Source organism: Phyllobates terribilis, unplaced genomic scaffold (genome assembly GCF_046119375.1).
Source record: "Phyllobates terribilis strain yellow unplaced genomic scaffold, ASM4611937v1 Scaffold_5__5_contigs__length_657084704, whole genome shotgun sequence".
NCBI lineage: Eukaryota > Metazoa > Chordata > Amphibia > Anura > Dendrobatidae > Phyllobates > Phyllobates terribilis.
The window spans coordinates 616753875-616770281 of NW_027362765.1; the positions used below are offsets into that span (position 1 = coordinate 616753875).

The 16407-nt window shown below is 43.0% G+C and overlaps 1 protein-coding gene across 1 annotated transcript in view; it reads right to left on the reverse strand.

The window, feature by feature from the left end:
* Window positions 1-16407, reverse strand: part of LOC141273762 (protein ELYS-like) — a 113517-nt gene that overhangs the window by 63901 nt on the left and 33209 nt on the right. The window contains exons 12-18 of the mRNA XM_073686100.1: window positions 10871-10999; window positions 10704-10794; window positions 10512-10601; window positions 6591-6731; window positions 5848-5952; window positions 4000-4093; window positions 2955-3072 (exon numbers count right to left, since the gene is read on the reverse strand). Coding sequence (XP_073542201.1) covers window positions 2955-3072; window positions 4000-4093; window positions 5848-5952; window positions 6591-6731; window positions 10512-10601; window positions 10704-10794; window positions 10871-10999 — 768 coding nt within the window. The remainder of the gene's footprint in view (window positions 1-2954; window positions 3073-3999; window positions 4094-5847; window positions 5953-6590; window positions 6732-10511; window positions 10602-10703; window positions 10795-10870; window positions 11000-16407) is intronic.

The window sequence follows — 16407 nt, forward strand, 5'->3', positions numbered from 1 at the left end:
GATTAGCAAGTCATCACCCATACTGCAAATAAGTGATAAAGGGGCTGTCCGGTTAAAACTAGTTGAGAGAGATGCTTTAGGGAGATAAAAAGTAGCATAGGACTATTATGAAGAAATTGAACATTTGTAAGTTTCAGCTTTACTTTTTTTTTTAATTTTTCATACTACTATATTGAAAGAATAAGAAAAAAAATCAAAAAAAGATGTTCAACATACCATATAAAGTACTGAAAAATGGGAAGACAACAGCAATGTGACCCAGTATATTCAATGAGAAAGGGATTTTACAGTAAGAAAAATGCAATTTTCACAATTCTATAATTGCGAGTTACAGGACCGTGAGCATCCCAGAGAACGCCCAATGGTTGGGGAAAAACAACAAATAACAAACCGCATACCAGACTGCAGCATCATATATCACAAGTTGGCAGAAGCCATAGTGTAAATCTTGTAAAATTTTACAAAAAGTGTGGACAGAGGCCAGATAGCAGCCAACCAGACTGCCCAGGAGGCTCCGACCAACCTTGTGGAATCAGCAGTAATCTTGAACAGTGGAGATTTACCCTTGGTCTTGTTAGCTTGCATAATAGCGAAACTGATCAATATGGGAATGGTTGTCTTGGAGGTTGACCAGCCTAGTGTGACCCATCAGGGATCACAAAAAGAGAATTGGATCTCTGGAAGATTTCCATAAGAAAGATAGGCCCTAATGGCTCTGACCATATCTAGACAGAGGGAAAACAGTCACAGGGACCAGCAGGAGGATAGGCACAAGGAGGGGAGAACAATGTTATCATTAATGGGGAATGACTTGATCAACTTTTGGAAAACAATGTAGCACAGAGAACAAGAACAGCTTGTCCTGATAGGGAACAAAATAAGAGAGCCCCGCAGGAAAGGGAAGTGTGCTCAGGCACGCTATCAATGGAGGTTATTGCCACAAGAAATCACACCTTTTGTAAAGAAATACGAGACACGCCACAGAAGCATGACATCAACTTGCTGCCACTTTTTAGAGTCCTGAACTTTTATCTGAGGGATACTGAATGAGAGAAGAGCAAGGTAGTGGCTCTAGACACTAGCTACCTGGGCTTCAACAGAGGGAGGTATAGAAAATTTGACAACTAATTACTCTGCAAGGAGAAAATTACCTCAAACCTCCTAGAGGAAGGCACGAGTCAGTCCATACTGCCATTCTTTGGTAAGAGCATCACCAAGTCTTCATGGTTGGAAAAGAGAATGGTTGCCGGACTTGACGGAAGGAAACTACTTTTTGGGAAGGAGAGGAGGACACTACTTACTTGACTTCGAGGGTGGCCCTCATTGCCCAGCAAAGGTCATGCAATGCAGAGGCTAGCTTAGTATTCTGCTCAGACTCAGAATCACTCAGAGGTAACCCCTGGAGAATCAGACTGGGCAGGGGCAGACGCAATCTCATCCATGGTGGCACTGTCCGAGGAATGCCAGAGGATGTGTGGGAAGAAATCCTATGTCTTGTGAAAGCATCTGTGCATAGGGAAGTATGCGCCTCAATTTCTATGTGAGACAGGGCAGAATTACTCGACATAGGAAAGAAAACATTGACACGCAAGTTGGGCTAGCAAGCGATCTAGAGAAATCAACTGTGGACTGGGAGAGGGTGGCCAGGTTACTTTGAGCCAAAGTCAAAGATCTGGCACATGCTGCTCAGTTCTTTAGGGGAATCTAAGGGGTTGTGAGTAGGCGAAGCGTTAAGGCAGCCTCACTGACCACATGTTAAACATTTGTCACAGAGCAAACAAACAAAATAGGTGACCAGTGCAACAGGGGGAAAGCTTCCTAAAATAAGTTCTCCCTTGGAAAAGGACATGGCACATAGAAAAAAATTAAATAGGACCAGGACGAGGCCTAAAAGTACCAGGGAGAGGTTCAAGAGCCGTAAAATCACAGAACTGCGTCCCAAAATTATGTTGGCAGCAGAAAGGTGGCTGGAGCTGTAGAAAGGAGGTGTAGACGAACAGGAAGATCAGATGGAGGCAAAGGAGAAGCCCAGGACTGAAAGCCAGTAAAAAAAAAAAGTGACCGTCCCACAAACAGCGTGAAAAGTGCCCATTGACAACAAAAAGTCAAGCCTCAGATTATCCCGAGCAGGGAGAGCGAGATAAAATAGTTTTATGATATAGCACTACAAATTAGATTTTGAAAATTAGGAAATAAAAAGGAGACAATCCCCAAACAAACCCAGGAGGAAGCCCCTAAGGCAGAGGTTTGGAGGAGCAATTCAGTAGGCAACAGTGCGATTTGGGGGAGGGTGGGTTATAATACTCATCCTTCCAATTTTTTTTGGAAGTCCACAGGCTAAACCCTTCAGGAACCTCTACGGATTAGGGGCTCAATAGCACTCCACTGCAGCATCAGCCTTGGTGGATCGATGACCGGCGGAGATGGATGAGGAATAAAAGTTATTTCATTGAGTTGCTGGACAACCTTCTGTTGCCGCTAAGCATTAGGAACTTTACATCAACTTCAGAGGCAGACATTTGAAATAGTAGCGATATATCCAATAACTTTTGTTAAAGCTACCGGATAAAGTATAAAGGTCTAAAACTGCAATGGAAAAAAGGAGGGAAAAATGTTACAGCTTCTAACATCCAAGAATTTATTGAAGTAATCGATAAAAAGATGGTATGAAAATGTTTTCAAACGCTTAAAGAGGACCACACACCAGAACCTTTACTGATCATAATGAAGAGTCCACAGCAGAAACAGATCAGATACTTTCCATGCTGTTTTACACTGAACATGCATTTCAATGAGCTTCAGTTGTAAGTTCCACTTCAGCACCCAATTAGCATTAACACTTTGGAAGAGAAAGAACTTGGCCTGTGATGTATAGTTAAATGGGTTTGAAGTGATTGGAACAGTACTAAACAGTTATGGCATAAACATAAGATTGCCTTATTGGTTTTTCTTACATGCAAGGTAGCAGGTGGATATTTGCCTGAGCCACCGTCTCTCTTCCATAAATGCTCAACTCTTTCTCCAAGCCGAGAAATCAGGTTATCGATCATCAAGGTAGAATTCCATTTACCTCTGTAACATAGGAAACATAAAAAGTGTTACCTTTATACCCCTAAAAGCAATAAAAAAAATGTTGCGCAATATTATTAATCAGTTTGTATAACTCCTTAAAGGCAAGGGTCACGTTTGGCCTTCAGAACAATTTTTTAATTTTGTAATCTCTGCCTTCCGAAAATGTCTGAGAAGTTTTATTCATCTGTTATCATGGCCATATACATTTACAAATTTAAAATGTTTTCTTATATTTAATTAAATGTTACTTTTTTTCTCCCCCTTAACAGTCTCAGATTTGGATGTTGTCAATAAGTATTCAGCCCAGAGTCATTTATATACGGTCAGACCTGGACACTCCAGCGCTTCTAGAACCTTGTAATTGTGGCTTTCCAGCAGCACAAAGTAACATGTAGGTCGGACAGCAATTAACAGCCTCTGATCTATACAGAAGAACCTAATCCAATCCGGTCCCAATGATGGCATTTACACCAAAAGCTCTCTGCTCCAACTAAAACGTGTGCACTTTCATGCGGCAGAAATGGGGTGATGGAGAAGGATGAATGTGTTACCTAGCATGCAATTTTTGGGGAATAAATCCAATAAAAGGAGCAAGACTCTTTCCTTTAGATTTTTCAATTTTGTGTCAAGGGAAAAAAAAAAAAAACCACCATCAGCAAAGGGCTTATTCAGACGTCTAAGCACAGACGCTAATGCACAGACTGGCTGCGGGTCTCCAGACCCAAGCGTGACAGCTTCATGTATTTCTATGAGCCGGTCACTCTCGAGTCTGGAGAGCAGTGGCCAGAATGTGCATTGCAGTTCCATCTCAGACAGTTTTTATGGACGTCTGAATGAGCTCCAATAGGGATTTCTGACAAACTGACTAGAAAAAGTGGTAGGGAACTGAAGTCCGTATTACAGAAAACAGAGCAACATTTTCACTACCTAGACAAATGCTCCAGCTTTTTCCGACGCTCAGCATAGTAGTGCTGAACCAGTTGATAATTGTAGTATGGCCTGGTCAACTGCACGGCTCCATCTGACAGAATGAACAAGGAAAAAAAAGGGAGAATAAACACAAGTATATAGCAAAATGAAAAACAAAAAGTACATTCATTTTGTTTTGGTCAAGAAAATCGTGACAATTGCAGCAAAACATTTATTAGTTAAGGGGGTTGTTCGGTCACAACAAATTTGATGACCTATCCAACAAGGCCATTTGCTAATTTAAAAAAAAAATTCTTGCTCTAGATCAAAAGTGCATAATCTGTGGCCCAGGATACCCTTCAGTGTGCCCTCAACCATGTGCTTGGTCATATGTATTTTATATGTCATGGAGAAGACCAGCGAGGCATAGCACTGAAAGGGAAGGTAATTATGGTGTGCTGTGGGGTCATTTCTGGGGGAGCCGTATTGTGGCAGAATGTGCGAATCCTGATTCCTGTAGCACAGAAAGGAGTAGATCAGATGAAGAAATGTCACATGCGTGAATGGCCCTTATATGCATTGTAGATGATGGGAGAAGGGAAACACTCGACTGTTTCAGTGTCCTACACACAGTACAGACAAAAAGTTTGGACACACCTTCTCATTGAAAGATTTTTCTGTATTTTCATGACTATGAAAACTGTCCATTCACACTGAAGGCATCAACAGGACAATGACCCCAAACACATCTCCAGGCTGTGTAAGGGTTATTTGACCAAGAAGGAGAGTGATGGGGTGCTACGCCAGATGACCTGGCCTCCACAGTCACCAGACCTGAACCCAATCGAGATGGTTTGGGGTGAGCTGGACTGCAGAGTGAAGGCAAAAGGACCAACAAGTGCTAAGCATCTCTGGGAACTCCTTCAAGATTGTTGGAAGACCATTTCCGGTGACTACCTCTTGAAGCTCATCAAGAGAATGTCAAGAGTGTGCAAAGCAGTCATCAAAGCAAAAGGTGGCTACTTTGAAGAACCTAGAATATAAGACATATTTTCAGTTGTTTCACACTTTTTTGTTAAGTATATAATTCCACATGTGTTAATTCATAGTTTTGATGCCTTCAGTGTGAATGTACAATTTTCATAGTCATGAAAATACAGAAAAATCTTTAAATGAGAAGGTGTGTCCAAACTTTTGGTCTGTACTGTATACTACAATGTATAGAGCTGAATGCATGGTCTCTTACTTTCTGGTCAGCAAACCAAATTAGAATGGTACCTCTATTTTCCTCACGAGTGGGAGCTCTATAAATTGATCCAGCAACTAGTTGTTATTTATGGCACATACTTTCAATATAAAGTAAATGTCTCAGAAGGTAAGTCTTTAGTACTATTGCAGGCCATGGAGTTGGTTCGATCAGACCATGTTGTTCTCGGACCCAAAAAGGCTGTGCATTGGAGATGTTTTCTGCCCTGAAGGTTTATGCCGGGGTCCCACTAGCTTATGGCATCAGAAATGCTAATGAGTGTGGGCTCCTGCTCTGCTGGGAGCGTTAGCTGAGTGTCAGTGCCCGGATTCTCTCGCATGAGGGGATCGCAGCACAGCTGGATAGGGGACGGAGAAAGTCATTTCTCCATCTCCTGTTGCCGGCGGGAATCGCACTGCACTCGGGTGATATCCAAGTGCAGTGTGATGTTTCACACGCACCCATAGACTTATATGGGCGCGTACAATCCAATTCTCGGGTACAATCGTTTTCGCATGAGAAAATAATCGCAGATGTGAGCTACACCATAGGGTAACATTGGGGTGAGTGCAATCTGATTTTTTTATTGGATTGAACAGCAAGTGGGAGCAAGCCCTTACCTGGGTTATCTGGCAGAAGACCACAACGACAAAACCAAAGGACTACAGAGGCATAGTGACTTAAGAGCTTGGTCACTGAAAGCTTATTGGTTAAGTTAACTAATCCTAATGAAGGAAAATAGGAAATGTTCAAGTCAAATAATGTAGGAAATACGTTAAAATATTTTGCTGTATTTGATACACATTACTTATTTGATGATACTGCCTAGGGCAAAAATCCGCTGACAAATGAAAACTGCATTAGACTGGGTAGAAGCCAAGAAGAATAATTGTCAACTTGATTTCCTTAACTTCTGGGTACTAGAAAAACTCAATGAAATGCACCCCATGGTGAGGGAAAGGGTCTATGTAGAAAAAGTTACGTTTTTGTAGGGTTCTTAGCATTTTGTCCTAATCACAAACTAATTCAAATGTTGATACTGATTGAGAAACCTGCTGACATGTAAGAAGTTTGGATCTGAAAGGATGGTGGCAGCTCAGCACTTGTAGCACTTCAGCTGTGACTGCCCGGCCTCTGACTCCACTTGCAAATCCAGCAACAGACACTCACTGCTGAGTGGTCACTGCTCTCAAAACCGAACAAATTCCCATTTGTTTCATCCGTCGATAGTTTTTATAAGTTTTAGATTTCGTAATGATAGGCAAACTTAAAATTCTAGTTTGTTTATATTATTATAATTAGAGTTGTTATGAAAAAACAAAGAAAAACAAAACACAGATGCGTTAGGTAGACCTTTCTGTACCTTGTTTTGTAAGCTCTTTGGCCTCTTTCCTAAAACAGTTCAAGACAATTGTAAGGTTACTGAGGCGGAGCTGACAGTGGTGTAGAGACTGGAGTGTCTGAGAATCAATGAAATGGCATGAACCATCAAAAAGCTGAGCACCTGCGGGAGAGAGAACACGTTAGCTGATGATCGGCCTTATGAATGTTTACCATAGAAGGCTTATTCCAGTTCTGCACTACGATCACACACGGGCTTAGTTTGATACAATAGAAATATCACAGCTTTGTCATATGTGCTCAGTGTGAACCTGCTTTCATCTGTGAAGAGCACAGGGCGCCAGTGGCCACTTTGCTAATCCTGGTGTTCTGTGGCAAATGCCAAGCGTCCTGCACGGTGTTGGGCTGTGAGCACAACCCCCATCTGTGCATGTCGGGCCCTCATACCACCCTCATGGAGTTGGTTTCTGACCGTTTGTGCAGACACATGCACATTTGTGGCCTGCTGGAGGTCATTTTGCAGGGCTCTGGCAGTGCTCCTCCTGTTCCTTCTTGCACAAAGGCGGAGGTAGCGGTCTTGCTGCTGGGTTGTTGCCCTCCTACGGCTCCCTCCACGTCTCCTGGTGTACTGGCCTGTCTCCTGGTAGCGCCTCCAGCCTCTGGCCACTACGCTGACAGACACAGCAAACCTTCTTGCCACAGCTCGTATTGATGTGCCATCCTGGATGAGCTGCACTACCTGAGCAACTTCTGTGGGTTATAGAGTACGTCTCATGCTACAATGAGTGTGAAAGCACAACCAACATTCAAAAGTGACCAAAACATCAGCCAGAAAGCATTGGTACTGAGATGTGGTCTGTGGTCCCCACCTGCAGAACCACTCCTTTATTGAGTGTGTCTTGATAATTGGCAATAATTTCCATCTATTGTCTATTCCATTTGCACAACAGCATGTGAAATTGATTGTCAATCAGTGTGGCTTCATAAGTGGACAGTTTGATTTCACAGAAGTTTGATTTACTTGGCGTTATATTCTGTTCTTTAAGTGTTCCCTTTATTTTTTTGAGAAGTGTGTGTGTGTGCGCGTGTGTGTGTGAGAGTGAGAGTGTGTGTGAGAGTGAGAGTGTGTGTGTATGTGTGTACATACACACATACACATGCTGTGCTCCCCATCAACCTGCTCAGAGCACAGCAGGGAGATCATCAAGCTGTTGTGCTCTGATCAAAACACACAGAACAGGAAGCCGTGCTGCATGGGTGCACAGGGAAGGTAAACACAAGTGTTTTTTTTCTATATGCATTGTATAGATGGGGGCCATTTACACCAGGATGGAGGGGCACTATGTGGGGACATCACCCCGTAGGGAGGGGCACTATGTGGGGCCATTATACTGTATGGAGCACTATATGGACCATTATTGTAAATAAGCCCCTGTACTTTGTGTTACCCACACCTCATTGTAGATTGTAAGCTCTTACGAGCAGGGTCGTCATTATTTTTGCTTTAATTATTGTATTATCTTTAACCATGTTACTTATGACTGTTGTATATGTCCCTCTGAATTGTAAAGCGCTGCGGAATATGTTGGCGCTATATAAAGCTTATTATTATTATATGGGGCCATTATACTGTATGGAGCACTATGTGACTGATGAGCGGTGTAGTTACATCACCGCTCATCACAGCCGCCGGGTCTCGTGGAGCACATGGGGACCTGGAGTGGCTGCTGCTACAGCCTATGGAGCGTTGCCATGGACTACGTCGGACCTGCATGGGAACTTTTTTTTTTTAAATAAATTGGTGAACGAGGGCCAATGTCTTATCTATTTCTCTCTTTATTTTCTTCAGGTTTCCATTTGTGGACTACGGAGGATTACCTGGACTACAGCGGACCAGCATGGAGTCCCCCCCCCACCACCCCAAAATAGAACCAGAGAAAGTGCCGGGGAATGTTTTTTTCAAATTAAATGTACTTCTCTGCCTGTGTTTTTGTCTTTCTGGGTTAGTAGTGGGGGTGTCTGATAGACACGTCTCCATTACTAACACCAGGGCTTGATGCCAGATGTGATTTTTGACAAATCACAGCTGTCAAACTCAACTACCATAACCCTGATTGCCACCGCACCAGGGCAGTCGGGAAGAGCTGGGCAAACCACTATAATTGGCGCATCTAATGTGATGCAACACTTTTAGGGCGGCTGTGGGCTGGTATTTTTAGGCTGGGAAGGGCCCAATAACCAGGAACCTTCCCAGGCTGATAATATCAGCACGCAGCTGCCTGCTTTACCTTGGCTGGTTACCAATAATAAGAGGAACCCCACGTCGTTTTCTTCATTTATTAGGGTAAACACCCTTTAGTGCCAAACGAAAGGCACTAAAGGGTGTAAGTTTATTATATGTAGAGAGCTTGTGAAATTATATATTTACAGGACATTTATCCATTCTATTACACCACTGCTCCCATAGATGTGGACAGAGCAGGGGTACACATTTCTAAGGGAGTAGAGGTGTAATGTGTGACCGTGCTCCATCCGCTTCTATAGGAGCAGTGGTTTAATGTGTGACCCTGCTCCATTCACTATATTACTGCTCCCATACAAGTAAATAGAGCAGGGTCACACATTACACCATTGCTCATATAGAAGTGGATGGAGCAGGTTCACACATTTCTAAGGGAGCAGTGGTGTAATACAAGACCCCGCTCCGTCCACTTCTATGGCAGCAGTGGTGGCAAGCGTGACCCCGCTCCGTCCACTTCTATGGCAAAAGGGTCACATATCTATCTCCAGCTTATGATACAGCGAGCAGCACCAACTAACAGAATCGGAGCTGCCGGCCATCCTCGGTGACAGTCTACTTGTCAGTATCACTGACAGTGAGCAACAAAATGTGAGATACGCTCCAGACCGGTGTATCTAATCTAATCATGCACAATACACCCCAGACCGGTGTATCCAATCCCATCATGCGCAATACGCCCCACAGTGATGCATCCAATCCCATCATGAACAATACATCCCACTCCGGTGTATCTAATCCTATCATGCACAGTACACCCCAGACCTGTGTATCCAATTCAATCATGCGCAATACGCCCCAGACTGGTGTATCTAATCCCATCATGCATCCTTGTACTTTTTAATGACACCATTCTACCACATAGTGTACTGGAAAACGAGTCAAAAACTGCAAATACGGAGAAACTGCAAAAAAAAAGTACAATTCCACAATTGTTTTTTTTATTTACCATGTTCCCTATATATTGTAAAACTGACCTAGCAATATGATTCCCCAGATCAATACAAGTACGCAGCTACCAAACATGCAGGTTTTTTTTTTTTCCTAAACTGGAAATTTTTTTTTAAAAAAAACAAAAATAATATCACTTGTCGCCATTTTCAGAGACTTGTAATGTTTTCTTCATTTTTCGGGATCTGGGTGTTGGCTTATTTTTGCGCTCTGGGCTGATGTTTTCATTGATACCATTTTGGGTTAGACGCGATGCTTTGATTGCCTCTTATTGCATATTTTTGCAGTGCTCCAGCATGTATTGCGGAAATGATGATTCTCCTATGAGTGATGGCCACGAGACAATGGTCACAGGATATTCACACTGTCAGGCACGTGGGTCAGCAGACCCCCGGCTGTCATGGCAACCCATTGGCACCTCGCGATCACATGACATGCTTGTGGTGGGCAAGTGTTAAATCCCACTATCAGCGATTGTCGGCGGGATTTAACAGGTTAACAGCCGCGGGTGGAGAACCGCTGCATCTGCGGAGGCACTTGATGGCTGATTAAATCAGCCATCAAGTGCAGGGAAAGATGAGAGCTCAGCATGCGATCTCACATTAAAGGCAGGGACACTACCATTGACATATATATAAGAGCCATTACCTCATGTACAGTATATACTTACAAAAAAACAATACAAAAACTTACCAATTCTGTCAAAATTGGTTTTCGTAAGGACCACTTTATCCCACGTCCATTCAAGCACAAAGCGAAGGTTTGGAGCTGACCTGGGTTTCTCTTCAAAGTGAATTACACAAGTCAGAACCAGGTGAGAAAAGTCAAAATAGTGTATTTTGCACAAATAGAAATGTGAATACATTTTTTGTTGTTTACACTTACCTTCTACAATCCATTGCTTGATACAACGAGTTAAAAGACTGATGGAGCTAGTTTCAATGGCAGCTGATAACACAGCTTGTAGCTGTTCTTCCTAGATATCAGATAAAAGCTGTAAAGGCTGAATTTTATAGGAAGTGAAATACAACATGGCAGTAAGGGGAGCTTACCCGAGTCAGGCTGGAAGGCTGAACATCAGCAAGGCTTGGAGACAGGAGACCAGCTACTAAGCATCTGGTATAACCATCTGCAATCTCTTCATTCAAAGATGATCCAATATTCTTTAAGTAGTGCAGAGTCTTAAAACAAATAATGCAGTATGATATCTTCACCGCTAGGACAACCAACATTGTAACTAAGTATATACCTAGAGTTCACCATCACTTTATATTGGAAATGAATCTACATGAAGCATTAAAAGCACCAATTCATTAAGACGGGCGTTTTGTCACGCTTGTCTTGATGGAACACCATAAGCTCATCATAAATTTTACAAACAGGGGGGGGGGGGGGTGTTGCCAAACTCCGTCTCTCCAACCTTTTGTAGCTGGTAGATTTGGGTGTGAAAATGACAAAAGTTGCTAAATTTTTGAGCAGCCTCGTGTTGTACAAAAATGTTGCGACTTTTCAAAGCTTTTTACACCAGACTTAGAGTGAAGGTTTAGTTACTCATTATAGGGACCCTGTCAACAGGTTTTTACCATATGAGGTAAGACCACCACCTTCCAGCCCTGATATACAGCAGTATAACAATGCTGTATACATGCCCCTAACTCAGCCTGCAAGACAAGTAGGCATTAGTCCTACCGGTAATAGTGTTGTCATGATGGACTCCTGGAAAACCTATCAGGAGGTCGTCCTTCGTATCCTTGATAGGGACAGGAACACACAAGAGGATAAAAGGCTTTCCCTCCACCCAAACCCCAGTAATTTTCCAAGTACCACACCATGACGGACGCACTCTATTTTATTTAGTTTCCTTCTATCTATGTTACCTTCACAGACGCAGACTGGAATGTTAGGGAGGGAATGTAATAGGTGCTGTCATGATGGACTCCTGGAAAACCTATTATCGGTGGACTAATGCCTACTTTCCAGAATGTCCCTCCTGACATCACCATCAGGAGAATACCAGAGTATACATTCAGGGTGGGACAACTACTTTGAGGACTTTCTTCTGAAGGCCATTTTTTGGCCTGATAGAATGTCCAGTTTATAGTGTCTGCAAAAGATGTTCAGGCTTGTCCATGTTGCAGCTCTGCAAATCTGGTCCACCGAGGCCCCTGCTCGTTCTGCCCGTGATGTGGCTACTGCTTTAGCCAAATGGGCCCTGATGTTATCCGGAGAGGATCTTCCTTCAGACGAACAGGTCAGACTTCTCACTGACCTAACCCACCTTGCCAGCACTGTTTTTGATGTCTTTTTCCCCTGGTTTTTGCCTGCAAACTGTACGAACAGGTTAGGGTCTACTCGCCAGTCCTTTGTTGTCTCCAAGTAATGGAGGACTACTCTCCTGACATCCAGGGAGTGAAGTCAGTTCTTGATTATTTTTATGGCCTTGGCAAAAAGAGGGTAAGACTATTTCCTTGCTCATATGAAAAGTTACTACTTTTGGTAAAAAAAAGCTGGATCTAGCCTGACGGTAATGCAGTCGTCTAGAGCCTTAGGTATGGATCGTTGACGATGCTTGTATTTCTCCCATCTGCCTTGGTGTTATTGGTGGTTTAATAAAGTATTGCCACACTGTTTTACTCTCACCCTGTGTTGTCTGAGTAGTATTATGCCCATGAAAGACCCAGTGTCTCCACAGGCTGCAATTTGCACTTTTAGGGTGCTAGCTCTTAGGCCTTTATGAAATCCAGTCTGTAGAATCTCTAGTATATTTAGAATGTTAGGACTAGAAATCTGTCAGTTTCTTGATACTGTGCACAATTTTTTCCACAGATTTTCGTGTATATTGCTGATGTTACTGGCTTTCTACTATTTTGCATAGTTGATTTGACGGAATCTGAACGATCTTTAGATCTCAAGATCTGCCTCTCAGGATGCAGGTTGGAGGAACTTTACGTTGGGATGGTATATCAGCCCCTGGATCAGCAGATCCAGTCTCTCTGGAAGAACGATTGGATCTTTTAGGGACATTTTTTCAGTAAAGGAAACCAGCTTCTCCTGGGCCAAAAAGGGTAATATTACTATTACCTTGGCTTGGTCTTCCAGTATCTTCCTTAGCACTGCTGGAATTAAGAGCAAGTGAGGAAAGGCATATGCCAAGTCCATGTCCCATTTCTGGGACAAAGCATCTACCCCTGTTAGCCTGTCTTTTGGATCGAGGAAGAAGAATTTGGCTGTTTGTGCGTTTTTCCTTGTGATGAACAGATACCACTGAGTATCCCATCGATGTATTATGCGATGGAATTCTTCCCACTTTAGTTCCCATTCTGACTGTTGCACTGTTTCCCGACTGAGGAAATCTGTCACGGAGTTCTGAGACCCCTTCAGGTGTATTGCACTTACTGATAGTACTGTTTCTTCTACCCACTAAAAAATCTTTCCTGCTAAATCTTGCAGATGGTGATGTCTTGATTCCCCTTAATGTCTGAGAAAGGCCACTGTTGTGATATTGTCTGACAGGATTCTGATGTATTGGTTCTTTAGGTCTGCCCGACATCTTTTTAATGTTTCCCAGACTGCCTGGAGTTGAGGTTTGATGATCTGGGAAGGTTTCGCCCCTACCAGGTACCTTGTAGGTACTGATCGTTTATATGGACCCCACCAGCCACTGTTGCTTGCGTCGGTGGTGACTGTTACAAATGGAGACAACTTCCACATAATCCCCTTCTGTAGGTTGGCCCTGGAAGTCCACCATGTTAATGACTTCCTGGTTATCACAGACAAGCTTATTTTCTTGTCTAGACCGTCCATCTTCCTGTTTCAGGTTGTTAGAATCTGATGTAGTTGTCTCGAGTGGAATTGGCTCCACTGAACTCTGGGTATAGAAGCTGTCATTAATCCTAAAATTTTCATGCTTTCCCAGATGGAGATTTGTGATTTCCTTCCGAAAGAGAGGACTCTGTCTCTAAGTTTGTTTTTATGACTGGTAAAAGGGATATTTTTAGTTTTGAGTCTAGGAGGATTCCTAGGAAGATGTTTCTTCTTCTTCCTGGTATAAGATCTGATTTCTTCCAGTTTACAATCCATCCCAGATTTTTTTTTATAATCAAGACGGTTGAAGTTAGGCTGAGTTCACACGATGCGTTTTCGCGGCGTTTTTGCAGTTGCGGAAACGCATGAAAAACGCATGGTAGAAGGGCAGCAATGTTCCCCAATGGAAATCCGCATGTGCTGTGCCCATGATGCGGTCAAAAATCCGCAGCATGTCAATTAATTTTGCGGAAACGCTGCTCTTTTGCCGCCATTGACTTGCAATAGACCGCATGGAATCCGCATCACTGTATTTGTTGATGCGCTTTTCATGCGGTCTAATGTGCGGATGGTACCCGGGTGTGGATGAGAGGACTCTCATCCAGACCCAGGTACCATTAAAAAAAAAAAAGAATAAAATAAAAAATATATATATTCTCACCTTCTGACGGCCCGCGCTGCGTCCTGCTGGCTTCCCGGGCACTTCGCGGTTGAATGAAGGACCTTCGCTGACGTCAGAGTCATGTGACGGGTCACGTGACGCTGACGTCGGAAGGTCCTAAAGTCTTCACTGCCGGCAGCCGGGACCGATGAAGCAGGACACCGGGGGCCATCAGAGGGTAAAGTATAGATTTATTTTTTATTTTTTGACATTCACACACTATATAAATCCATGCCGGTTGCATGGATTTATATAGTGGAAAGTTGACAAGCACTTTCCAAGTGATGCTAAAATCGCTTGGGAAGCGCTTGTCAACCCGCATGCGGAAATGAAAGTGAAGACCGCTTCATTTCCGCATGTCCCTGGCAGGAAACCGCATGTACAATCCGCATGCGTTTTTTTCCTGCCAGAGAGATGCAGAAACGCTCAGGAAAAAATCCTGAGCATTTCTGCATAGTGTGCACATACCCTTATACTGGCTTTTAGTCGCTGGGGTGACTCTGCAATTAATAGGAAATGGTCCAAATACTGGACAATTAATACTCCCTGCTCTCTCAGGAAAGCCATAACTTCTGCCACTAGTTTGGTGAAGATACGTGGGGCTGAGGATAGACCAAATAGGAGGCATCTGAACTGATAATGCAGAATGTTCTCCCCCTTTTTCAGTGCAAATCTTAGATATTTTTGACTGTGAGGGTGAATGGGTACATGATAATAGATCTATCGTACACATCATCATGTTTTATTAGTGGAATAGATGATCTTATCGACTCCATCTTGAATTTATTGTATGCCACTGACATGTTTAGAGAATTTATATTTATAAATCGCCCCCCCCGTTTTGTTTTTTTTATTGAAAATAGGTTTGAATAGTATTCCACAAGCCATTCTGCTTCTGGCACTGGTATTACTACTCTGAATCCACCAATTTTTCCACATCCGTCATTAGCTTTCTGGAGACCTGTGGGGACTGCGTAGATAGGTGGAATCTTCCCTACGAAAGCTCTTCTGCATCCCTCTGCAATTGATTGGAGTATCCATGGATTGTTGGATACTTCTGTCCATGCTTTAAGTATTGGAGTCTCCCAACTACTCTCTTCGCATCATTGTCTACACGTGCCATTTCCTGCACTGGCAAAGATATTCCTTCTATTACCTCCCTTCGGGTAGCTCCATCTTCCCAGTATATTCTGGTCTTTGATAGGAACGAGGCCTCAGAAAGGATGATACTTTAGGTTTTTCTTCTGGAAACCCCTTTTTTTCCTCTGAGGCTTTTTATACCATATCGCCCAGAACTGGACCGAATACTCAAAGGCCAGAAAAGGGGATGGAACACAGTTTGTTCTTTGAATGGCTATCACCTGACCAAGTTTTTAGCCATATTGCTCGCCTAGCCATGGTGGAAAGTGCCCCATTCCTTGCGGCAAATCTAATTGACTCGGCTGAGGAGTCAGCCATAAATCCCATTGCCATTTTTAGTAATGAAATGGATTCTAGGACCTCATCTCTGGAAGTCTTCTTCCTCAGATGACCTTCTGATTGCTTTAACTATATATTCATGTACCTTGCTACCGAGGTAGCTGCTATTTAAGCTTTTATTATTGTAGCAGAGGTCTCCCAGGTCTTTTTGAGAAGACAGTCTGCTTTCCTGTCCATAGGGTCTTTCAAACATGATGAGTTCTCAAATAGGGTGGATGCTTTCTTTTCTACTCTGGATATCGGGATATCAATTTTAGTGATTTGTTACCATAATTTTAATTGCCTCTGGTTCAAACGGTAGACGTGATTTGAAACTTCTGGGAATAAATTAGTGTATTTTTCATGTCTTTCCACTCCTCTAGTATCATGGCTTTAATATGATTATTAACGGGGAATACTCTGTTCATACGGCTTCTCAAACCTCGATCGTTTTATCCTGTACCGGGGAGGGCTGGTGAGTGTCCTCGACTTTCATGGTGTTTCTCACGGCTGATAGAAGTACATCAGTATCTTCCCAGGAAAAAAGATTTATTTTTATCCTTTGGGGAAACGGAGATAGATCCTTCTCTTTCCTCTTGTTCAGGATCAGAGTAACCTGACAATTCTTCCTCCTCAGAACTAGATTCTTCCCACATTATGGTGCTT